General features: G+C 41.5%; 1 protein-coding gene across 6 annotated transcripts in view; it reads right to left on the bottom strand.

Annotated features, from left to right (window-relative positions):
- The window catches only part of E4F1 (E4F transcription factor 1), a 64,923-nt gene that overhangs the window by 23,482 nt on the left and 15,854 nt on the right, over positions 1-25,587 (bottom strand). For 4 of the 6 annotated variants that reach the window (XM_033914082.1, XM_033914077.1, XM_033914079.1 and 1 more), the window contains exons 3-9: positions 16,924-17,023; positions 15,353-15,531; positions 12,892-13,012; positions 6,673-6,825; positions 2,381-2,544; positions 1,650-1,859; positions 1,444-1,549 (exon numbers count right to left, since the gene is read on the bottom strand). In XM_033914082.1, coding sequence (XP_033769973.1) covers positions 1,444-1,549; positions 1,650-1,859; positions 2,381-2,544; positions 6,673-6,825; positions 12,892-13,012; positions 15,353-15,531; positions 16,924-17,023 — 1,033 coding nt within the window. The remainder of the gene's footprint in view (positions 1-1,443; positions 1,550-1,649; positions 1,860-2,380; positions 2,545-6,672; positions 6,826-12,891; positions 13,013-15,352; positions 15,532-16,923; positions 17,024-25,587) is intronic. The other 2 variants (XM_033914080.1, XM_033914078.1) reach the window with 1 other exon arrangement.

Raw genomic sequence — 25,587 nt, forward strand, 5'->3', positions numbered from 1 at the left:
TTGGATTTCTGTTGAAGAATTGTTGGGTGGGGGGGAAAGGGTTATAATTTCTACGTTAATGGATTATATGTATAAGAATGTCAAGTGCTGTATATTTTATTAGTAATGTAATGTTTTAATATTAATCACTTGTTTGTCAGTTTTAAAATGAATAAAGAATTAAAAAAAAAAAAAAAAGAAGTTTCAAAAGTCAAAATGAAATCAAAAAGTTTACAGCACAAATGCACTTTTGATACAGTACTTTAAAGCACTGATACACTTTTTGCACTAGTGCACTTTTGTCAGTTCTGAGTATCTGAAATTAACTGTGAGGTTTAAATAGTCTCAAATATCAATGAATTTTGAGGTTTTTAGAAATTAAGTATTTAAAATATTGAGTTTATTATAAAGTAATAGTAACCTAGTTAGATAATTTTAGTATAGAGTTAGGATTGAAGAAATAAAAGATTAAGTTTAAAAGTTAGGATTGAGGTAGGAAGGACGGGTTCAAGCCAGTGATGTCAATAGGAGTAAGAGAAAAGAATTGTCTTTCTCTTTGAAAGAACCCCGAATGGGTAAAACTCCATAATCTGAGGCTTGATCCCGTTTATAGGAAAAAAGAAAGAAGAAAAGACAAATAATTACCTTCAGTGTCATTTTGGCCTACACCGATGGTTTTATAAACTATATTCAATTGATAGGTAACCATCAGGTTTTCTTTATTTATTGTTGAATTAGAAAACATACACAGAAGGGTGACAAAAACAATAAAGGGGATGAGATGAGTTCCTTAAGAGGAAAGACTAAAGTGGAGAAGAAACAGTTGAGGGGAGACATGAGAGAGAGGGTGGAGTGGAACGGGGAGGCATGAATCGCTTATTTATCCTTTCCAAAAATACTGCATAGTAATATAGTAAATGACAGCCGATAAAGTCTTGAATGGTTCATCTAGTCTGCCCAATGCTAGGACAAAAAGCTACTAAGTAGTAAATTTAAAACAAACTGGAGAAAATATATATTCAATCAACATGTAATTAAACTCTGGAATTTGTTGCCAGAGAATATGGTAAAAGCAGTTAGCTTAGCAAGGTTAAAAAAACAAGTTTGGATAATTTCTTAAAGAAAATGCCATAAGCCGTTATTAAGATGGACTCAGGAAAATTTACTGCTTATTTCTAGGATAAGCAGCATAAAACCTGTTTTACTCTTTTGTGATCTTACCAGGTACTTGTGACCTGTATTGACCACTGTTGAAAACAGGATACTGGGCTTTGATGGCCCCCTTTGGTCTGACCCAGTTTGGCAATGCTTATGTTCCCTTTTTGACAGCTTAAATCTTCTTCTCCCTTGGTGATGCAAAGAGAACTGCATGAACTGGCTGATCCTGCTAAGATTTACAGACTTCAGCCAGGATCAAACGCAGAATACAGGCATTACTCCAACAGATATGACAATCCTACTTACCTAGGTGTCCCTTGGCATGTATCCTTAGAGATGCAGCTCCACAGAAAGCTTGGTTACAATGGGAACAAATGTAGGCCTCATCCTCCTTTGGCCTCTTTCCATCTATCTATTAAAAAGGAGAGCAGAATCCTAAACAATACTTTATTTAGATAAAAACCTACGAGATTAACAGGCCGTGAACACAGATGGTAAAGCCCAAGACATACCGGTTCTGGATCCATCTCGGTGCACTTGGCCCCTTCGGCCTCCACATCCTCATTTTCCACTTCCTCAGAAGCCGTGACGCAGGAATGCTCACACTTCTGCAGGTCCTCCATTGTCACAGTCTCAATGACGATGCCGGAGTTCTTCATGGCCTGACGTAGCAGGTTCTCATTAAGCTCCACATCGGCCTGAAGTTCCCCAGCCTCTGACATCTGAATAGAAAGCAAAACAAGACTTAAGCACAGAAAAGGAATTCTTACTCTGCAGATGTGGGAGTGAATATGGCACCCAACAGATACTCTGAATGTCCACCCCATTCAGCAATGGATTTGTGAGATAAATGTGAACTACTGCATGACTTAAGTGCTATCTCCAGCCCTTTACAGCTGCTCACTATGTTTCTTGGAGATTTTATCATGATATTTTGTGAGCTGCTTAATATCTATGCATAATTTTGCTGAAAAAAATTGTTGTCCAGTAGATCCCGCAGCTATTGCAAAGCAAAAATCGATCCATTTGTATCCGTTCTACTCCACTTCAATCCCATCTCCCCTCAGCCGTCTCTTTTCCAAGTAAGAGTATGGGAGAGGTTTTAAGGCTGGTTAGATGGAGCATGAGTATTGGTCAGAAGAAGAAAAAAGGGGAGTCGTATGCTTTCTGCGCTGCGTGGACCGAGTTGTTCGAGGCATGCATTTCCCTTGGATGGCTGTATAAGTAACAAAAGGAAAGTCACCTCCTGGGCCTCAGCTTTGGTCTGCAGAGGTAGCGCATGCATTTGCACATGAACTTCATGTAGAACATTTCCCTTTGCGTCAGTCACAAGGCTGATGACTGGAGAGCCCTCAATAGTTTCCCGCATGAGAGATGTGACCGTCTCTGTGTTGGACTCACTGGAGCCTAAGGAGAAAAGAAATTTCCTCTATTAAAAGCAAAGTGAAGAGAGTCTCCTATAAAACAAAGGACATCCATAGTGTCATTGTGGATTAGCAAAAACAACAACCCTTGCACGTTCTAAATCTCAAAAGCGGAGCGCAGGAGTAGCCGAGTGGTTAGTGCGGAGGCAACTGGGTTTGATTCCCATGACAGCTCCTTGTAACTCTGGCCAGCTTGCTTAACCCTGTACCTGCCTCTAATATGTAAACCGTTTTGACGGTAAGCAAAGAAAGGAGGTATATCAGACCCCAAAAGGTGTGCGTGTCAGAGGCATTCTGAAACATATAAAACGTCTTCTCCTACCGCAGAGGCAGCTAGCAGGGCAAACATATGGCCTTGAGATCATTCGCGATCCAAGGGTCAGATTTGGGTTCACAGCCACTGTCTAAGAAGTCAAAGGCCAGGCAAACTAATGCAAACACCGCCACAGTAAAGCACTGAGAATATGGACATCACATCCTAATCATACATTCGCAACCCACTTTGTTAGGAGTATAATGGCAAATCATACCTTAGCCAGCAACACTAGGGATTTGGTATTTAGCATTAGTTCAAGTTCAAGTTCAAGTTTATTGATTCTTAATGAATCACCTATTATAAATTACTAGGCGATGTACAAAACCATAAAACATGTAAAATAAACAATGGTGATAATATAAAAACTGATTTTTGTTATAGATTAAAACAAAACAAAACAAAACAAAAAAAAAAATGACAAATAAAAATACTTATATATTAAAACAAATATTAGTTTTAGACGCAATACATACAAGAATTGTGAGGAAAAATGGGGGAGAAATTACAATATTATAGCAAGAAAAAGAGGGTTACAACTATGGTAAAAAACAAATAGGAGGGGAAGTTAAATTTGGTAAAAAAAAAAAAAAAAAAACTTTAAGAATCATACGCATCTTTAAAGAAGAAAGTTTTTAATGCTTTTTTAAATACGGCTAAGTTTTTTAAGTCCCTAATATACTGAGGTAAAAGATTCCATGATTGAGGGGCAAATACTGAAAACATATCGTTACGCCTAGTACCAATTACCTTTAAAGAGGGGACCGTAAGAAGGTTAGAAGAAGAGGAGCGAAGTGAACGAGAAGTATTGTAAGGGATTAACCATCTATTTATAAACTGTGGCTCATTAAAATTTATAGCTTTATAAACTAGAAGTAAGACTTTGAACGTAATGCGGTGGTTTACAGGAAGCCAATGAGATTTTATTAAGAGGGGAGTGACATGATCGTATTTTTTGGCATTATAAATTAATTTAACAGCAGTGTTTTGGATTAATTGTAATCTTCTTTTTTCCTTTTGAGTGGTATTGATGAGAAGGGAATTACAATAATCTAATTTGGAAATGATTAGAGAATGGATAAGAATATTAATGGATTTAGAATGTAAGAACTTAGTAAGTGAACGAATAAGACGTAATTTAAAAAAAACATGATTTGACGGTATTACTAATGTGATCATGGTAAGTGAAATTATTATCTAATAAAACGCCTAGAATTTTGATAGTGGAAACCTGTTTTAATTCTGTATTATTAATAGAAATTGGAGAAATTAAATTTAGATCACTTTTCCAGGAAAAAACTTTAGGTTCAGTGGGCACAAGGCAGTATCCGAGTGGCCCAGAGGGAGACGCGGCATTTCAACCAGGGCTTTCCTCGCCAGCTTGCTATTGCCCCTCCCCCCTCAAAAAATACTTTTCATAAACTAAAGATGAACAATGAAAGTCACATAACCTCAGAACTTCAAAAAGGTTTCTGTAAAATACGCAGGATAAAACTTCTTCAAAGACTTCTGTATATTATGTCCTAAATAAATATCAGATTTACCTTCCAACAAGATGACAAACTTCAGAAAGATTTATTTAGATTTCTATCCTGTCCTGTCCTCCCAACAGCTCAGAACTGGTTACAAAATGACATTCACAGCGTAGGAGGAGGACATGTTTAAAGACAGGGCAAAAGCCTTAAAAAAGGAAGGGAGGAGACTGAGGGAGAGTTTTCTAACTATTTGGGGCAAGGGGATGCAGATGGAAGCTTTCAAAGGGGTCAGAGGAATCAACGAAAGGGCTAAGTGTCTCCCAATAATTCTCAGTTGTTAGCGATGTGAGAGAAGAAAGTAAGGATTATAAAAGAGGTTAACTGACGGACTCACCCTGGCCACTTTACTCTGCCCTCCTTTTATCAAGCTCCATCACTCATTCAATTCCTGTGAGCGTCAGAGCATTTACCTGGCTGCACTGTTGCTTGATAAACCCTAAGGAAGGAGCTTCCAGTCTCTTTAGATTACCAGGTCTACTAATCATTTCTGGAGACTAACACTCTGGATGCAGTTAAAATTAATGAATGACAACTTCCCTTCACACTGGCACAAGTAAAAACTCAATGGCTCTGCTCCAGGTTTGGGGGTTTTTTCCCCCCCAATTAAACTCTAATGGCTCTCCAAGCAAGGCGTACAGCTGAGATACCTCTTAAATAAAATTGGGGAGGTGAGGGAATGGAGGGAGGGACTCAAGACACCTTAATGCATCCTCCAGCTTCCCCCCACCATGGCCTCCTGGTCTTAGTTTCAGCTAATTACCGCAACCTGCAGAGAGGATCGCTGGTGTTGTAGTGTTCCTTGCAGGCTGCCATTGACCTTCGCAGCACGTTCCCTCTGCCACGGTCCCGCCCCCTCCTCTGACGTCAGGGGCAGGATCGCGGTAGAGGGAACATGCTGCTGAGGACGACGGCAGCCCGCAAGGATCGCTACAGCATCGGCAATCTTCTCTGCAGGCTGCGGTAATTATCTGAAGATAAGAGCGGGAGGCCGGGGGGAAGCCGGAGGATGCTGCAAAGAGTGAGCAGCACTAGTACAGACCACGGGCCGCAAAATAATACCTGGAGGGCCGCAAGTTTGAGACCACTGCCTTAATGGGACCCCCCAAGCTCAGTTTGGAAAGACAAAGGCCTGAAAAAGCCCCTCTCCAAAGGTTCCTAAGGAAAGGCCTAGAAAAATATAACAGCTTTGCACAGCCTTACCAATCCACCTGCTGGAGACTGAGAACACAGACTGGCTCTATCGAGAGTCTGTCCACTTGCACTGTTGGAATTCAGTGTGTTCTCAGTCTCCACCTGCTGGCAGAGGAAAGTAAACCCATCTGTCTGTGCCAGTCTGGAGAGACAAAGAAAAAGCTTTTTTTTTTACATAACAAATGCAAGTATTATTGTGATTGCATATCTAACTCCAAGACAGAAGCTTGTATGGCATAGTTTTGATAGACAGTGGCTTGAGAACAACAAGAAAATTAAAAGTAGCAAGGAGGACATAATACCAGAGCTGAACCAACTACTATATTTTACTACTTGGCCAAATACTCATATAATGGGCATCGAGCTTTAAAATAGCAAATGATTAAAGAAGCAAAGTCAAATCAGAGATCAAGTGGTTCTTTCAGCAGGATTTAGAACAGAGAGTCACAGATTACCTGCATTGGAATATGAATCGCTATTTAGCCAAATGCAAATAACGTATTTGGGGCTGAATCGAATACTCGGTACTGTACTTTTTGGAGCCAGGTCAGTTGCCCTTACAGACCAGGCTGCTTAGTCCTGGGTGTGCAGCGGAGGTAGCATGAAGAGGCCCTAGCCCAGGGGTAGGCAATTCCGGTCTTCAAGAGCCACAGGCAGGTCAGGTTTTCAGGAGATCTGCAATTAATATGTATAAGATAGATTTGCCTTCTATAATCACAGCTCTACTGTATATAAAATATAATAAATATTGTTGTGAAAACCTCAGACCCTGAACCTGTGACTGGTGATAACACCGAACTGAGGTTCATTGGGGGACCATCATCGTTTTCACTGTCCCCTACCTGTGACTCTCGAGGACCGGATTTGCCTACCCCTGCCCTATCCAACTGCACCACGAGGTGCCCTTCAGAGGAGTGAACTATGAATTGCTTAGACTGAGGACGTATCAACTCTCAAACTAGCACCAAAATCCAAAAGGAACCTTGGGGAATTAAGTAGCCCGAGGAGGCTACTGCTCCAGAAGATAAGACAACATGAGATTAGGGGGGTGGGGGCAACAAGCTGAACTTACCTGCAGGTAAAACCTCTTTACTGACCACAATCTCCTTACTGATGCCGAATCGGATTTTATCCGTGCATGGTGTTAAAGACTTGAGGTGACGGGTCAGGGCCCCGGACTCACGGAAACTCTTCCCACATTTCTTGCATTTGTAAGGCCGCTCATCTTTAGCAAAAGGAAACCGCAAAATAGTCTGTCAGCTCAACAAGGAATAAAGTCAGCAGAGGTCACTGATTAATCATCACACATACAAAAGCTGAACTTTGCCTCCCAGAGTCTTTTAGAAAGACAGACAAGTGTTTTTTTCCCCAGAACACAGGCTGTTGGCATTTCAAGCAAGATCCAGCAGCAGAGAAACAGTGATGAAGAAAAACTAATGGCATGGAAAAGAAAAACATGTAAAATCGATTACTATTTTTAAGTATCTAATATAATAAAACGCTAAGCGCGCATGCGCACTCTTACCACGTGTTCCCTAATCCATATGTCCGTGGCCGGCAAAGTGCGTATGTGCGCTTAAAACGATCCCCACGCTCGCGGCAGCAGAACCCAAATAGCGGCTCGGGAAGAGAAGTGCTGACCAAAAAGACTCCTTTGGCAGCTTCCCACTCACTCTGTAAGATTTTTCACGGTCTTACCCTCCCATCTCTTCCTGATGTCTGACCAGCTCACTTAGTCCTTTGCCGCCCCTCCCCTTCCCGCGGTCCCAACTACAAACCTGCCGACTCCAGCAGCGTCTGCAGCACTCCACACACGCTGCCTCGGGGCCTTCTACTGCTCTGATTTGCTCTGCTGCGTCTCTGATGACATCATCAGGGACGTGCCAGAGTAAATCAGGGCAGTAGAAGGCCCCGAAGCAGCGTGTGTAGAGTGATGCAGACACTCCTGGAATTGGAAGGTTTGTCAGGACTGCGGGAAGGGAAGGGAAGGGTAGGGGGACTAAAGGAGCCGGCCAGACCGCGGGAAGGGAAAGGGGGGGTAGGGGGAAAACTGCTGCTGCACAGGGAAGTGGTGTGGGGGGAGGAAAATGGAGGGGGAGGGATTGCTGCTGCTGTGGAGAGACAGATAGATAGAAAGAAAGAAAGACAGACAGTGGGAGGAAGGGAGACAGAAAGAAAAGAAGAAAGACACAGGGGCAGGGAGAGACACAGAAAGACAAAGGGGGCCAGGGAGAGAGACAGACAGAAAGAAAGACAGCGGGAGGGAGAGAGAGACAGAAATAAAGTCAGACAGACATATTCTAGCATCCGTTAATATAACAGGCTAAAATACTAGTTTATTTATATTTAATAGCAGTATAGAGACCATCCCTACTCAAGGTTTACAGTTTGCTCGACAGATCAACAATACAAACAGGAGATTAGGGAGTTTCAGCAAGTGACTAAGATTTCAATTTAAAAACATCCTTTTAAAGATGCCTACAATTGATTTATCCTATTTTTATTTTTAATATTTAATTATTACTTAGTCATATCCTTCCTATTATGTTTTCTCTCTCAACAAATTGAAGTTCTCTCCTATTTTCCTATTGTTCTCACCACCCTTACCAAGTATGTCGATCTTGTAAGGTTTATGTTCATTATTTGTTGTTTGTTCCCTATTCATATTTGAACTTTTTTTATTGTATAATGCTTTGAATTCCAGGAGAAGCGTTTAATCAAATTTTAATATACTATTATGAAACTATGAAACTTAAAAAGGTGGGCTTTTAGCCTCAATTTGAATACAAATAGAAATGGAGCATGACATTATCTCAGGAAGTCTATTCCAGATGTTCAGTGCAACAAGATTGAAGAAACAGAATCTGGCATTTGGGGAGGAAGGGCACAGATAAGAGGAACTTACTTGACTGAGCAGAGCTGCCGAGATGTGGAGTGCGAGATATGCAAGGAGCCGTAGGTCATAAGAATTACCCTACTGGGACAGAGCAAAGGTCCATCAAGCCCAGTTTCCTGTTTCCAACCCAGGTCCCAAGTGCCTGGCAGAAACCCAAAGAGTAGCAACATTCCAGAGCAGAGATTGTGATGTCATTCCGCCAATGCTAAGAGCCAACCTCATCAGTGATGTCACAATGGCTCGACTGTCCTAGACTTGGCTCACATAAGAACATAAATGTTGCCACACTGGAACAGACCGAAGATCCAACAATGGCAAACCCAGGTCCCAAGTAGTAGAACAGATTTTATGTTGCCTATCCTAGGAATAAGCAGCGGATTTCACCAAATCCTTCTTAATAATGGCCTATGGACTTCTCTTTTAGGAAATTGTCCAACCTTTTTAAAACCCCGCTAAGCTAACTGATTTCACCACATTCTCCAGCAATGAATTCCAGCATTTAATTACAGGTTGTGTGAAGAAATATTTTCTCTAGTTTCTTTTAAATTTACTATTTAGTAGCTTCATCACATGTCCCCTAGTTCTAGTATTTTTGAAAAGAGTGAACAAGCGATTCACATCTATCCATTCCACTCCACTCATTTTATAGACCTCAATAGGTCAATCAGAGAAGTTGAATAGTATGCAAAAACAGACAGTGAGACAATGAAGCGACTTCAGAAGAGGGATTAGGTAAGTGTGGTGACCCTAGTGGAACAGAACTTTTAATAAATTGGAAAGATAGTTCAGTGAGAAGCAGGTTGCAGTCTAGGCAGGAGGAAATATAAAAGTGTTTTAATAGCATGTTCACAAAGAATTTGGGGGATAGAGTGATAAAAGGAAAAGGTTTTAGCAGCCTTCTAATCCACTTGATAAATTCCTCACTATACATCCATCCCATACACACTATTTTGATAAGGCCCATTACCAGTCAATACATTACTGCAACACTCTCTCCAAGGGCCTTCAAACAAAAGAGCTTCACCGTTTACAACTAATCCAAAATATAGCACTTGGGCTCAAACAATATAGAAGATACATTACAAATACTAGATACAATAGGAATCACAGGCAAAGTACACACATGGTTTCAAGGATTCCTACAATTCAGGACCTACAGAGTAAAGACAAACAAAGATAAATCAGAACCGTGGCGTACCCCAAGGATTGCCATTATCCCCAACACTCTTCAATCTCTACATTGCATCCCTCGGCACCTGCCTAGACAAAATAGGCTTAACTTCCTATAGCTAAGCAGATGACATCACCATTCTCATTCCTTTTCACCAGCAAATGCCCACCATGACAGACACACTACACAGAACTCTAGAAATAGTGGCAACATGGATGGAAGACCACAAACTAAAGCTGAACCCAGACAAAACAAAATTCATACTTCTCAAAAAAAAAAACCCAAAACCCCAACCATAACACACCTACCCCATTCAACCCACTCAAACTTCTGGGAATGACGATAGACAGATGCTGCACCATGCAACCACAAATCAACAAAACAATACAGAAATCATTTGCGATCATGAGAAACCTAAGGCAAGTTTGAAAATTCTTCGACAGAAACAATTCCAGCTCATGGTCCAGTCCCTAGTCCTAGGTCTCCTTGACTACTGCAACATCCTCTATCTCCCCTGCCCCGCAACCATGATAAAACAACTACAAACAGTACAAAGCACAGCCGTGAGACTAATCTATTCACTAAGAAAACTCGACCACATCACCAAGGCATACCTTGGCTCACACTGGCTCCCAATTCAAGCAAGAATACTATTCAAATTCTACTGTCTATTATTTAAATCCATAAATGGTGACAGCCCAGCCTACTTGAACAACCGCCTAATCCAAACTACCCCAACCAGACACAGGAGAACCCAGACACCATTCACATACCCTCCAATCAGAGACATCAAACGGAAAAAACTGTACGATGGCCGTCTAGACACACAGGCAGCAAAACTAGACCACCAACTCTCCAATCTACTAATCGCGACCCCAGACTACAAAACTTTCAGAAAAGAAATAAAAACCCTGCTATTCAAGAAATCCATGAAGACTAACTAACACCGTATGAAACATTTCAATCCTCTGAAGCCAGTTTTATTCACTATATTTGTTAGCAAAGTTGCCAAAGGGTTAAAAAGGAAAAGTTTGCATTTCGTGAAGGTCATGAAGATTTCCAGCAAAGTTGCTGCGATTCTCACATTCCCCCTCTCCTCAAGTCACTTCATTGGCTCTCCATTCATTTTCCTTTTACTGACTTACAAGTTCATTCGCTCTGAAGCCCCCCAATATCTCTCCTCACTTATCTCTTCCTATGTTCCTCCCCGTGAATTCCATTCATCAGGCAAACCCCTCTTCTCTTGCACTGCCATCTCCAGACTCCGTCCCTTCTTCAAATCCAAGCTAAAAGCCCACTTTTCTGAATCTGTTTTCAATTCTTAACTCTCACTCACTGCTGTCAGATCCCTGTATCATTTCCTCTCCCATAATCTCCCCAACCCTGAGATGTCCTGTCCAATTAGATTGCTAGCTCTTCTGAGCAGGGACTGTCTATTGTATGTTGAATGTACAGTGCTATAGAAATGATTTATTATAATAAATTTAAGGATATGTGGGGACCTTTATTAAATTACTAGTCTTTAAGCCCGTTACATTAACGGGTGCTAGAATATGTTTGTCTGTCTTTCTTTCTTTCTGTCTCTCTCTGCCGCTGTCTTTCTGTCTCTCTCCCTACCCCTGTCTCTTTTTTCTTTCCTTTCTGTCTCCCTCCCTCCCACTATCTGTCTTTCTTTCTCTCCCCACTTCTTTCCAATGTCTGCTCCCCCTGTCCCTCAGACTTCCATTCAGCGGCTGTCCCTCCTCTCCCCCACACTTCCATTCAGTGTCTGTCTCCCTCTCTCACCCCTTTTATCTACTGTTCACCCTCTGTTTTGCCCCTTCCATTCACTGCCCTCTCTTCTCTTTCCATCCAGTGTCCGCCCTCTCTCTCTCTCTGTTCCATATGATATCTCCTCCTTCTCTTCCCCTTTCCTTTTCCCTTGGTCTGGCATACCTTCCTCCTTCCCTGCATGCCCTGCTATGTCTTCTTCCCTCCAAGCCATTCTCCCCCCCTCTGCTCCCTTTCCTCCTTGAACTTCATCAGGCAGCAGCAGCATTCACAAATTATTGCTGTTGCCGGCTTCAGTTCTTCCTCTCTGGTGGGTCCTGTCTTCATGAAAACAGGAAGTAGGCAGGACCCGCCAGAGAGGAAGGCTTGAAGCCGGCAACAGCAGCGAATTTTAAATGCTGCTGCTGCCTGAAGAAGCCAGGCCTTAACAACAAAGCTCTCTCCAGCGTTGGCAGCCGCGAGAGCGAGGTAGGGATACTGCTGGACCACCAGGTTAAAAAAAAAATCAACCAAAAACTTAACAATGGCGGCGGTGCTGGGGGGATTTGAAAAGCCATCAGCCGTGAAGTATGCCACCTGCATACTTCACGGCCGACGGCTTTTCAGGACTTTAAAAACTTAGCAACGATGGCAGCAGTGCTGGGGAGGGTTTGAAAAGGTGCCGCGGCTCCTCTGTCAATCCCCGCCTGACATGTGTCACAACAGCAGTTTAAGTCTGGAGAGGGGGTTTGTTACAGGATTTATGGCTTGTTAAAAAATTTCTGACGTTTGGATAATGGAGGCACATGATCGGGAAAGGGAGCCAGAGCCGGCAAGACCGCGGTCTGCGAGAGAGGGAGCGTTAGCCACGGACCTACGGATCAGAGATCACGCAGGTATGAGTGTGCATGCGCGGCTAGCGTTTTATTATATTAGATAGTAATGAATAAGTTACACTTTTCCCAATCTTAATACACATGTGGATTTGGGGGGGGGGGGGATTTCTTGTTTTTCCATTAAGAATATATAGATGATTGTCGTAAGATATTATTTTCATGTGGTATATATTAGTTGTATATGAATTTGGGAGGGGGGTGGGGGTTAAATCTTCTTGGTGTATGATATTGAAAATTTTTCAAGTGATGTATTATATTTGGTTGATATTTACTGTACACTTGATGTAAGTTTAAAAATGAATAAAGAAATTATAAAAAAAAAAAAAAAAGAAATGATTTAGTAGCAGTAATTGCTGGAGGGTGTTGAGAACATGACAAGTACAATAGGTAGATTGTGCTGGGACAGATAGGGAGAAACGCCCCAGTACCTGAATGTAAAAACTGCCTGGACAACCTCCATTGATAGGCAGTAGATAGACAAGGTTACAAAGGAGAAAACGAAAAGGCCCAATCTTCCTACCCCTGAACATTACTGTTGATCAAGGCCACGTTCAAGGGTTTCAAGTGAAGGGGACCCACCTGTGTGCCGCCTGTTATGTCGGATTAAGGACCCCTTTGTTCTGAAAGCGGTTCCACATAATTTGCACTCATAATCTTTCCTGGTGCTGTGAGTAACCATGTGTGCCTTCAAGATACTCGCCTAAGAAAGGAAAAGACACACGGAAACAACTTTTGTTAAGCCAGAAATTAATCATGTACATGGCAAATTACATCACACAATATCAATAGCCACTAACAGGTACTTTATAAAACACACACACAAAATATCCCTGGACAGAATTAGAACAAGGCGAACAAAACCGAATACAAAAACTACCTGACAGACCACAAAGTCCAAAGTTCACTATAATCACAACCACAGGAAAGCCAGAAGAATGGATGTTCTCCATGGAGAGTTTGTTAAAAGTAGAAAAACAATCCACGTCCGGACATCTCAAACTCTCCATAAAAAGCCTGAATCGAGAACATCCATTCCACAGTTTCAAAATATTTAGCCATTTTTATATGCTTGTAGTTCGGACTCTCAACATCTCCTTTATTAATTCAGATGCAATAAACAATAAAATAAGTATGAAGCAAGCTCAACTTCCAGTGCCCCCCTTCCCCCAAGACCTTCCAGCCCAGCATTTTGCCTCCGACAATGGCTAATCCGGATTAACAAGGACCCAGCAAGACCCCCAAGGAGTGCATCCATTCCTTATAGCTCCAATGAAGCTATTAAGTAGTAAACTTACAATATTTCCTCACCAACGTGTAAATAAACTCTAGAATTTGTTGCCAGAGTATGTGGTAAAAGCAGTTAGCTTAGCAGAATTTACAGAAAAAAGTTTGGATAATTTCCTAAAATACCTTTATGGAAAAACGATAAGCAGCATAAAACCTGTTTTACTGTTTTGAGATCTTGACAGGTGACCTGGGTTGGCCACTGTTGGAAACAGAATATTGGGCTTGATGGTCCTTTGGTCTGTCCCAGTACGGCAAAGGCACCCGGAAGTACGTGGAGGGATCCGGGAGGAGGACAGACGCCAGCCAGGAGGAGAGTCATCTGCACTAGCCGACTTCCTCCAGGACATGCCTCTCGCCAGTGTGTGGCAGCACATCTGAAATCTCAGGAGACACATAAACTGCGATACAGTATAATAAGCCGTGGCTGATAATGGTTTGTCTAAACCCTTTTTAAATCCTGACATGCTAACGGAGATGCATTCTGATCATTTTATACCCCTATCATTTGTGTCAAGCTCCTTCGTGAACAGTGTGCACTCTTTCCAAAATTGCTCCCAATGGGAAAAAAACACTTAAACTCCACGGAAAACTAAATAGCATTAGGGGTGCGCAGACTGAAACCAAACTGCCTTCACAACAAAATTGCACAGCAGAGGCACCAAACAATTCCTTCATCTTAATACAGCCGTTCCCTTTACTTGTTCCCCCCCCCCCCCACCTCTCCGGGTTTTACAAACCTTTTACACACCCCTCATTAGCCACCTCTTCTCCACCTGGTCATCCTTTCTTCATCGGGGAGCTGTTTCATCCACATTATCCTCTTGGTCACCCTTCTCTGAATCTTTTGAAGTCTCACTATAACCTTTTAGAGATGGGCTGACCAGACATTCACACGATATGCAAAGTTTGGACACACCGTGGATCAACAGAATAACTAGGATTTCTTCCATTCCTCTCTGAATCATTTCTAACAATCCATTTGGGTTTTTGATCACTGAATATTTCAACTAATTATTCACACCAACCCCAAGATCTTTTTCCTAACTCAGGAGCCAGAATTTTAGGCCTATAGTTGGGATTATTTTTTTCCTAGTGCATCACTTTGCCCTTGGCTGCCCGAACCTCTAGTCTTGCTAGGTCTCCCCAAAACTCTCCAAACTCCACTCGTGATTCAGCAATTTTGAAGGAATGTTACATTCTCTGCAGATATAATCACCTCACTTTTCCAGCTCAATATCACTGATAACCATTTATCGAGTCCTACTTTGGTTTCTATTTTTTAACCAGTTCCCAGACCACTGCTTTCTATCCATGATGTTTCAATTTCCTCAAGAGTTTTGTGAAAGATTTTATCAAATGATTTCATTCTAAATGATAGCTTGCAGATTACTAGCAAAAGATCTACAGCTTTGTCCCAGTTAGGGCGCTGGTCTTTGACCTAGGGGCCACCGCGTGAGCGGACTGCTAAGCATGATGGACCACTGGTCTGACCCAGCAGTGCCAATTCTTATGTTTTGTTATTATTTAGTTTGTTTGCTCACTCCATGCCATGTCTCCAGGATGTACTGGAAATACCAGCGGTTTTGCGGAAAGAGCCAAGTCCTCTGGCTGCCTTTTAACCTGTGATTAGGAAAGAAAATGTCCTGCTTGCTTTTTTGCATTGAAGGATATCGGTCCCAGAAGCAGCTGCTTGCATGTTTAATGTGTCATAGCTGGACGAGACTATTCTTGTATGTGGGTCTGCATAGCTTACCGTTTTAAATGTCTTCTGACAGAGCTGGCACACATATCTCCCACCCTCATTAACCACAAATTTCACACTCAACAGGTCTGTAGTGCCCTCTGCTTCCAGCTCTTGCAAAATCTCCTGCCCTTCACTGCTTTCCTCATTCAGTTCCTTGCTATGTTCTTCATCTTTGGAATACTGCTGGCCTGAAAAAAAAAGTTATAATAGATTTTAAGCCCCGTGTGCTTTTAAGATTTTACAATACTACAAAAGGGAGAAGCCCAGGGTTTTGAACTTTGCTAGGACGTTCAGAATATCCATGACATTTTTATTAAATCTAACTTAGAAAATGTGTCACCAAGTCAAACAGAAAGCAGCATAATATAATACCTTTGCCTCAACGGGAGCAAAAAGCAATGTCCCCTTGCCCCCCCTGTCAGCATAGCTATTGCTAGCAAGCAGCATTTTTGGTTGCCCTAACCAATGTCAGCAAAGGCCTATGGGAAATTATATCAATCTGACTGGAATGTTGATGCAGAATTATGGGCTCCTGCACAGAATTCACAAACATTAATCATCCAGCCAGCCTGGATTATTTATCAAGAAGACAGGCTGCTTGAATGGGACAAAGAAGCCAGAGACTAATCCCATCTACCACGCCTGCAAGTATCACACCCTCCTTATCAATTAAACTAACCATTGTTTCAAACAGTTTACAAATTCTAAACAGAAAGATACTGGGAAATACAATAGTTTCTGTATTCAGAATAAGATTCCAAGCTATAAAAGCCTCCTCTCTGCAACACATTTCTATCTCTCTCTCTTTCTCTGTCTATCCTTCTCTTTATCTATGGAACCCGAAGCTTAGACCATCACCCCATCCCCCTTTCTCAATCTCTCTCTGGATCTCCTTGGAACTTCACGCTTCTCTGTCTCTCTTTTCCTCTGGACTCTGTAAGGCAGGGAAACTGCTTTGCTCTCTCCTTAATTTTAATGTTTAAGTGTAACTTTTATGAATCTTACTTTTCCATAAGCCTATTTCTATAATATATTCTTTATGCAATCACCTCTGGCTGTGTTTCTTATTTGATTCTATTCCTGGTGAATCTTCGGTGAGGGAATTGAACCTGGGACCTGGCGTTTGTAAGGGCCCCTACAATCCTAACATTGTGGGGCCATTACAATCCTTACACCCCCCTCTTTAATAAGAGCCGGGAAAGATAAGAGGCTGGGTAATATGAACTGCATTCTATAAAAACATTTTGAACCTACATCTTTGCTCTGATATTTACTAATATTTTTGGCAAGAAGCTCCACCAGTACTGGTGATAATGCCACCCCCTTCCACTTCTCAGCCTGAATAGCAGGGTTACCTGAGTCCTTTATCTTTATTAAAAATTTGATAAATTGCCAAATTATGGCCCAGCCAAATCTCAGCGTTGTACAATTCAATAGTCAGAAAAGAACTCCAAAGCACACGAGTCAAATGATAATTAATACAAATTAAAAGCTCAGTTTTCAATACTTAATGCAGTAAGAGAAGTGCAAGAAATGCCAGTTGCAAGCACAGAAACAGCCACAGTCCAGCAGTGACTCACCTGGATCAGATCCATTGCTGAATTCTTCCGACAGAGAAGAGGGATCAACAAGTATGTGATGTGCAACTGTTACCGACTCTTCAAGGGAAGGTACAACCTGCTTTAGGGGACATGAGAGAGACAGAGAGGACGTCAGGAGGAGCATTTCCTTCGGGCTCGTTCATTCCCTTCAAGGCTTAGAAAAAGCTGCAAATGATTACAGCGAACAAAAGCTGTCTCTACAAGCCTGTCCTCGGCATTATGCACAATGACAACCACTCATATACTTTGTATATTGGCAGTGTGGGTTTTCATTTTCATTTAATAAAATAATCTCAGTACAGCACACAGTTAGTATCAGCTTAATAAATTAGAAAATAGTAAAGTTAAAAGAATCCCATTCCCTATCACACCCACCCCCCTCCCAGGAGACCTGGTTCCATAACGATAGAGAAAATAATTCTTTCCTAAGGCTTCTTTTTCTAATTCAATATAACTCTCCCATGTATCATTAAATTTTGCCCATTGATTAGTTAAAAGGGCCGAAAATCTATTCCTAAATGGTCCCTCACATCTCTTAAAATAGGTACATTTTGCATACACTATTGCTGGCCAAGTGTCAGTCTAGCAGCTATAAATGCTAAGTCCAAAAGTTTAGATTGAGAAGGTGTTCAGCTTGAGTGGAACATAAGAACATAAGCAGTGCCTCTACTGGGTCAGACCAGAGGTCCATCATGTCCAGCACTCCACTCATACGGCGGCCCATCAGGTCCAGGACCTGCATATTAATCCTCTATCTATACCCTTCAATCCCCTTTTCCTTCAGGAAAACATACAATCCTTTCTTGAAACCCAATACCGTACTCTAGAGTCTGAGCTAATCTGCTTACATATTCAAATACTTGCTTCCAAAACTTCTGGACCCTTTGACATTGCCACCACATATGGTAGAAGGCACCTATTTCACCACATCCTTTCCTGCAAGTAGCATCACTCTGCTTCATACATTTTTGAATGGGTTGTCATGCTATAGATGGAAATGCAGGTTAGACGTTCAAGTGTCCTCAGACAGATGTTGCTTGAACAGATCCTTCCTTATTTTCCCTAGTCACAGGTGTGCGAGAGCGAGAAGCCAACAACCAGGAAAGCTGAGCATAAATCTCACTGTTGCTCCTTGTGACCCACCATCGCCACAGGGACAATCAGACTGCTAAGCCCTCCAAAGACAGGGAAACACCTAGTGAAGGCTGCCTTGAGAGACTACCGAAAAGCAAAAAGACCATGAATGCTTCCCTCCTAGCTCAGCATGTTCATGGCACGTTTTAAAACATCTCATACATGATGCCTTCTTTTCTGGAGCTGGTTAAAGGGAGAATGATTTCAAAACTTAACCACATTTATTAAAACAGGCATGCAATTAGAGAGAGCAGAGGCCCTTCAGTGACAGAGTGGAAGAAAGCTGTTTAGACTTTGTTACGCATGTCAAGAGGGCACCTCTGGCCGCTTGGTGGCGTTTTATACCTGCATTTGATCATTTGCCTTCTAGAGCCCGTAGCTACCTGATGAATATGTAACGGTGGGTGGGGAACACACATGTGTGGCTCGCTTTGGATGTATGTGTTAAAAATTTATCAAAAATAAAACAGGAAACATCAGATCTCTAAAGTCACACATTATTTATTTCTGAAGGAGAATCACCACCATTCTAAAGTACATTCATCTTCAAACTGAAAAGCCATAAAAACATTCAAAGCCAAGATTTTTACATAATTCAGTGAATGACTAAGCCTAGCAGGCTGCAGAGAGGAGACAAACCCAAGGGCTCCACTTCAGGAGCAATTAACCCCTTCAAAGGATGTTATACTAAGGACTCATTCACTCTGTGGACTTGAAAAGATCTTAAAATGCACACAAGCTGCTCATTACAGTATCATTTCAAAAACAGCACTTTTTGAAGTATTCCACTGTACAGACAGCTGCAACACGCAAAGCAACAGCTGAAGGGACACAGTTCTGAAACAAGGCAAGTTCAGCACACTGATCGTAAGCCCCTGTGAATGAATACTCCCCCTTTATCTGTCACACATTAACCCTTATCTAATTTAAGCTGTCCTTATTTGGAAAGGACATCAGCTGACAGGCATTGCATTACATATGTGCAAAGACTCAGGTTTTGTCCACGTGTCAATCAGGCCCTTGCCTACATGCAGAGTTGAGGGTGACACGATGTAAAAGCATGTACCTTTGTATCCACCAATCATTAGATGTGTAAACGAGGGAATTACTATGATGTCATTAGCTTAGAAGCATAATAAAAGGGACTCGGAGCTAGCCACTGGCCACGCCTCCTTCCTGACTCTTAGCCTGCGTGTGTGTGTTTGCTGTGTCCCATCCCTACAAACAGCACGTTAAAATGGCTCTTCTCTCACAAGCCTGCTTCGAACCCAGAACTCATTTGGCACATAGCTTCTACAAAGTAGAGAGCAGATTATTCTGTGAACTGTATCATTCTTTGACAAAGAAAATATTAACCACTACATTGCTTCCCCAAAAATAAGACAGAGTTTTATGTTAATTTTAGCTCCAAAAAATGCATTAGGGCTTATTTTCAGGGGATGTCATTTTGTTCATGTACAACAGGCCTGCCTAAGTCCGGTCCTCGAGATCTACTGGCAGGCCAGGTTTTCAGGATATCCACAATGAATATGCATGATAGAGATTTGCATCCCAAGAAGGCAGTGCAGGCAAATCTCTCTTATGCATACTCATTGTGGATATCCTGAAAACCTGGCCTGCCAGTAGATCTCGAAGATTGGACTTGGGAAGCCCTGATGTACAACAATCATCTCTTCCTTCCTCTCCTCCACCCCAATTCTTCCTCTTTCCTTACCCCCCCCCCCCATGTGCAGCATCATTCCTCCCCCTCACCTATCCCCTTGTGCAGCATTCTTCTATCTTCCTCCCATCTTCCTGTGCAGCAGAACCCCATCAACCTTCCCACCGTGAGACTGACATACCTCTGAGGCATCCAAAAACAGCAGCGGCAGCAGCACGCTGAACGGCCTTCCCTACCAGAACCTTCCCTCTGCTGCTCACTGATGATGTCATCAAAATTACACTGCCTTCATAATAGCAATGCCACAATCTGTGTGCTCCTATCTCTCATTGCCCACACGTATTCCCCCAACCCAGTCATTACCTTCCCCACAAGAAGTCCCACCCATCCCCCTCACCCACATCCAATAACTTCAAAGTGGGACTGGCAAATGCAAGGTCTGTAAACACCAAAGAAACTATAGGAAATGACCTCCTGAGACAATAACTGGGACATCTTCCTAATTAAGAATTGTGAAATAACTGTGCGTAAACAAACGTAGTCTTCTAATCGACTAAGGCCAGAATCGAGGAAATAGAACCTATTAACCTTGAGCAACAGAGGCTTCAGGAGCACACACTCCTTTCCTGGGTCCCATAAAAAGGATGAAAGCTGATGAATGACTCCCAAATACTGCAACAGACTTCTAGAACATTTAAGGAACCGAGCCACAGTCAAATCTACAAATGATGGAAGGAAAGCATCCTGATTGTAACTTCTGCTTCTGAACAACAAAAGGGGTCTCTTTGGAAAAAGTTTTAGAATATAAGAATAGCCCTCCTGAGTCAGACCAGTAGCCTGTTTCTACAGTGGTCAATCCAGGTCACAAGAACCTGGCAAAAACCCAGATAGTAGCAACATTCCATGCTACCGATCCCCATGTCTGTCTCAATAGCAGACTATGGACTTTTCCTCCAGGAACATGTTGAAACCTTTTTTTAAACCAGCTACATTAACTGTTGTTGCATCTTTTGGCAACGTGTTCCAGAGCTAACTATTCTCCAAGTGAAAAAAATATTTCCTCCTATTGGTTTTAAAGTATTTCTCTGTAATTTCATCAAGTCTTTGTAATTTTTGATAAAGCTTGTAAATATTTTGAGGAGTCAACTTTTACTCTTGTGGAGCAGAGTGTCATCGTATACTTAGGATGCTCTATGCACCTATTAAAAAGGTTGCAGACAACAAAGAATGTTGCAATAAGATCAATGTTCTCTCTAACAGCGACTGGATCTCAACTTTTACTAAAAAATTACATTGGTTTCCAGTTAACACCAGAATTCATTTCAAGTCCTGCACAATGGTTTGGCCCCATAGCACTTACAGGATTTTATAATTTTACTGGTAGGTTATTTTGTTGGTTTTTACTGGACACTTCTCAAAATTATTTTACATTCAGTTTCCACGTTCGAAGCCAATAAAATAACTTTTTAAAAATAATTTTTTCCATTTATGCGTCGCACATACCTATACAAACTCTAGGCGACATTACAGAGGAAGGTGTTAGAAGAGGGTAGGGAGGAGTGGAGAGAAGGATGTAGAATATTTCATAGGTAGGAGCACCATCTATGTAAATGATATCTAAATGAATTAAAGTAATATGTAAAAAGGAACAGACGGGAGGAACCATTAAACAATAGAATTCAGTTAATAAAATAAAAAGACTAGGGATAAAAACAATGGAATAAAATTTAAAATAATTCATAAACTGGAAGAAAAAACCAAAATCAAAAACTGAAAACCAAAATCAAAGAAGTCCAATCTCCTGCTCTGTTGCCTCAGCATATTTTAAATAATCCCAACAGCAAAAGTCCAGACGGGACAGGTGTCACTCGGGCTTTCCAGCTGCTGCAGCCCCGACTCATCGCTTCTAGGCAGAAGATGCACAGAGATAGAACAATCCAGCGCCAGGCCGCACTGCTCTTGGTGGGCGGCAGATGCTCATGGGCAGCTCTCGAAGAATACAGCACTCTGCCTCCTTCGGACAACCGGGAGGAGGAGTCCACGGCACAGTCCCACTCCACGGATCCGGAGACACCACCAGCTCTTCCCCAATGAGAAAGCAGATGCCACCCCACCCTAGGCAACCACCAGAAGCGATCCACCATGCCTCCACTGGTCCCGCCTCCAGCAACGATCTCCCCGCAGCAATCTCCAGTTACCACACGCCGGTAGGAAGGGCCTCAGGCTGAAAATGAACCGTTCCAGGCTTTTAGGTTAGTTGACAGTTATGCTGTGATTCTATAACTGCGTTCACACTGCACAGGGAGAATATTGTAACAAAAAGTCAGTCCAAAATATATGTAGTGAAATCTAAACAAGACCTGACTATACTGAAAACTAGTGCTAAGAGAGGGACAAGTACTTTATAAGGTATGCTCAGAGAAGTGAAACTCTGAAGAGGGGGTGAAAACCCTCTCTTGGGGTAAGAGTTTACCATCCAATCACTGCATAGGTAGTTCAAAGTCACTCTCTGAGAACTAGAAAAAATCCTAAAAAATTAGTTTTCAATACTGTATCAATATAATGAAAATTCAAAAATTGAAACAATTAATAAATCTCACTAGATCATAAATGTACTGTAGAATGTACTTGTCTTATGGAAATAAACTTGTTTCTCTGGGGATCTCGACGTGGCCCCGTTTCGTGGTCTGCTTCAGGAGACCCAAAAGTCAATCTTTAAAATACTGTAGGCTGTGATAAGCTGAAAAGCGGTTCAATGAAAAAATCCTTGACAGGATCAATGAGATAATCTGAAATACAAAAATTATTATCAGAACATAGCATAGACGGTTCTCTAAATCAGCTGTGCTATGAACAAGTCAAAGCTTACTGGCTAAAAGGGTGAAAGGAAGCAAAAACTGTGAATTCAAAAACATACAGATTGCAGGAGGAGTTCAAAGGTTCCAAGCAACAAAGAACGCTGCCGATCCCGCCAAATTTAACCCGATGCGGGAGGGGGAGGGGAACCTCCGTGCAACGACGCAATGACGTCATCATGTCGGCACACAAAGGAAAAACTGATACTTAATGTACAAATGAATGAATGAGCCACTGTCTAAAAAGAACCATTGAAAATGCATAAAATTAAAGAAAGGCATCCCATTCTAATTCGTTATTCAACCCATGAGGGGATAGCGTGTTCAGCTCATATATCCATTTTTGCTCTCTTCTCCAGAGCAACTTGGCCATATCTCCTCCCCTCGTGGTTGATACAGTGTCAATTACTGAAAATTTCAGGTCAGACGGGTCATGTTGGAATTGAAGCCAATGTGAGACCAACGGGGCTTCTTGTGTGTTGGTTCTAATCCTACTAACATGTTCGCTGATCCTAATCTTGACACTGCGGACTGTACACCCTATGTAAAGTAAGCCACAAGGGCACTGTATAATATATACTACTTGTTAGAAGTACAGTCTGTATTTGAGGGGAAATGTCTTCTTTTGATGTTGACATGCATCTGATGCAGAGGCACACTGTACTGACACATTTTGCAGTGTCCACACGGACTGTGGCTCCCCATGGTATGGATAACATTTTGGGATCTATTGATGAATTGTGAATGAACCAATCTTTGCTTGAGATTCTGATTCTTAGAAAATGCAAAACGGGGCAACTCTTGAAACTCTTGGTGGTATTGCATGATATGCCAGTGACGTTTAATGATATACTTAATTTGAACGCGAGATGTGAATAAGGTAACACACAAACCAAGGGTTGTTCTTCAGACTTCGGGTGAGACTCAAGTAACAAAGAACAATTGGCATATAAACCCCTCTTGTAAGCTTTGTGGATAACTGAAGCAGGATATCCTTTCTCCCGAAATCTCTCCTTCATAACTGCTGCTTTAGAGATGTATTCATTCACAGAGGTACAAAGTCTACGGAGCCTCAAAAATTGCCCAACTGGGATGTTGTTCCTCAAATGTCTTGGATGAAAACTGTCATACTGTAAAAGGTTATTGCGATCCGTGGGTTTTCGATATATGCTGGTATGAAAACCACCTTCACTTAAAAAAATGTTGATGTCCAAAAAAGGAACCTGGTGATAATCCTTGGTCATAGAAAAATGTAAATTAACATCACAAGAATTAAGCCATACAAGAAACAAGTCCAATCCATCTTCAGTGCCTGTCCATACTCCCAAAATATCATCGATATAGCATTTCCAGAACAGAAGATGTTTCCAATGTACAGAAGGATACAAAAAATTATGTTCAAATTTAGAAACATAAAGACAGGCTACGGATGGAGCCATTTTGGCCCCCATAGCTGTGCCCTTGACTTGCTTATAAAAGGTGTCTCCAAATTGAAAGTAATTCATACTCAGTGCAATGGATGCAAGTTGTGTCAAAAAATTAATTCTGGAATCAGGAATGGCCGACTCATGAAGTTCAGCTTTGATGATGTCGATGGCATCCTTTTGGGGCACATTTGTATACAAAGCTGTAATGTCCAGAGTAAAGAGTATGGCATGATCAGGGACGTTGGTGAAAGTGGCCAAAAAATTAATCATGCTGACAGTATCCAAAACGTAAGATGGTGCAAGAGGAACTCGGTCCTTAAGATATGTGTCTAAAAAAGATTCTATAACTGTCAAACTCCTCCTATCCAAGATGTTTCTGACTTGCCTGAGTGAAAATTAAAAGAAAAAAAGTACAGAACCCTGTAAAACTATGAATAAGGTAGATGAAAGGAACAAAATAAAGTAGAAACCAACAAAATAAAACATTCAGATATCTGAAAACATATCTATTTTTAAAAAATATGATTAATTAAAGTGGTAGTTTCTGAATTATATCAAGAATTTTTCTTTTTTATGATTATTTAGCTGGTCTGTTCCCAGTATTTTCTTTTGTAATCTGCCATGAACTTTTTACGGTAGAGGCAGAATATAAATCTTGATGTAATGTAAAGAGTAAAATTAAGTCAATCCACTTGTACCCGTTCTACTCCACTCAGGATTTTGTAGACTTCAATCCTATCTCCCCTCAGCCGTCTCTTTTCCAATCTGAAGAGCCCTAACCGTTTTAGTCTTTCCTCATACGAGAGGAATTCCATCCCCTTTACCATCTTGGTCGCTCTTCTTTGAACCTTTTCTAGTGCCACTATTATCTTTCTTGAGATAAGGAGACCAGAATTGAACGAAATGATGAGGTCCCACCATGGAGCAATACAGGGGCATTATAACATTCTTACTCTTGTTAACCATCCCTTTTTTAATATTCCTAGCATCCTTTTGCTTTTTTGGCCGCCGTCACACATTGGGTGGAAGGTTTCATCGTATTGTCTACAATGACACCCAGATCTTTTTCTTGGGCTCTGACCCCCAAGGTAGACCCTAGCATCTAGTATCTATGATTTGGATTATTCTTCCCAATGTACAGGGTGGTAAGAGGGTGGGGTTTGGGGTGTAAAGGGAGTACTGGTTATCCTCTTTTGTAATTCATGTCTCATATTTACCTTATATTGAAGAATCACAATATATCTTTGCCATTGTCTGTTGAAAATTTTTTTTGTTGTGGGTAGCTGTGTATTCACCTTTCTTTAAAATTTAAATATATAAAAATTTTCATCTGCTATTTTGGATACTCAGTCTTCCCATTTCCTAGAGTCTGCATATAGTGTCATCTGCAAATTTAAATCAGTTCACTCATCGTTCCAGTTTCCAGCTCATTTATAAATATGTTAGATAGCACCGATCCCTCCGACACTCCACTATTTACCCGTCCACTGAGAAAAATGGCCATTTAACCCTACCCTCTGGTTTCTGACCAATAACCAATTCCTAATCCACATCAAAACGTTGCCTC

Source organism: Geotrypetes seraphini, chromosome 11 (genome assembly GCF_902459505.1).
Source record: "Geotrypetes seraphini chromosome 11, aGeoSer1.1, whole genome shotgun sequence".
In the NCBI taxonomy this organism is placed as follows: domain Eukaryota; kingdom Metazoa; phylum Chordata; class Amphibia; order Gymnophiona; family Dermophiidae; genus Geotrypetes; species Geotrypetes seraphini.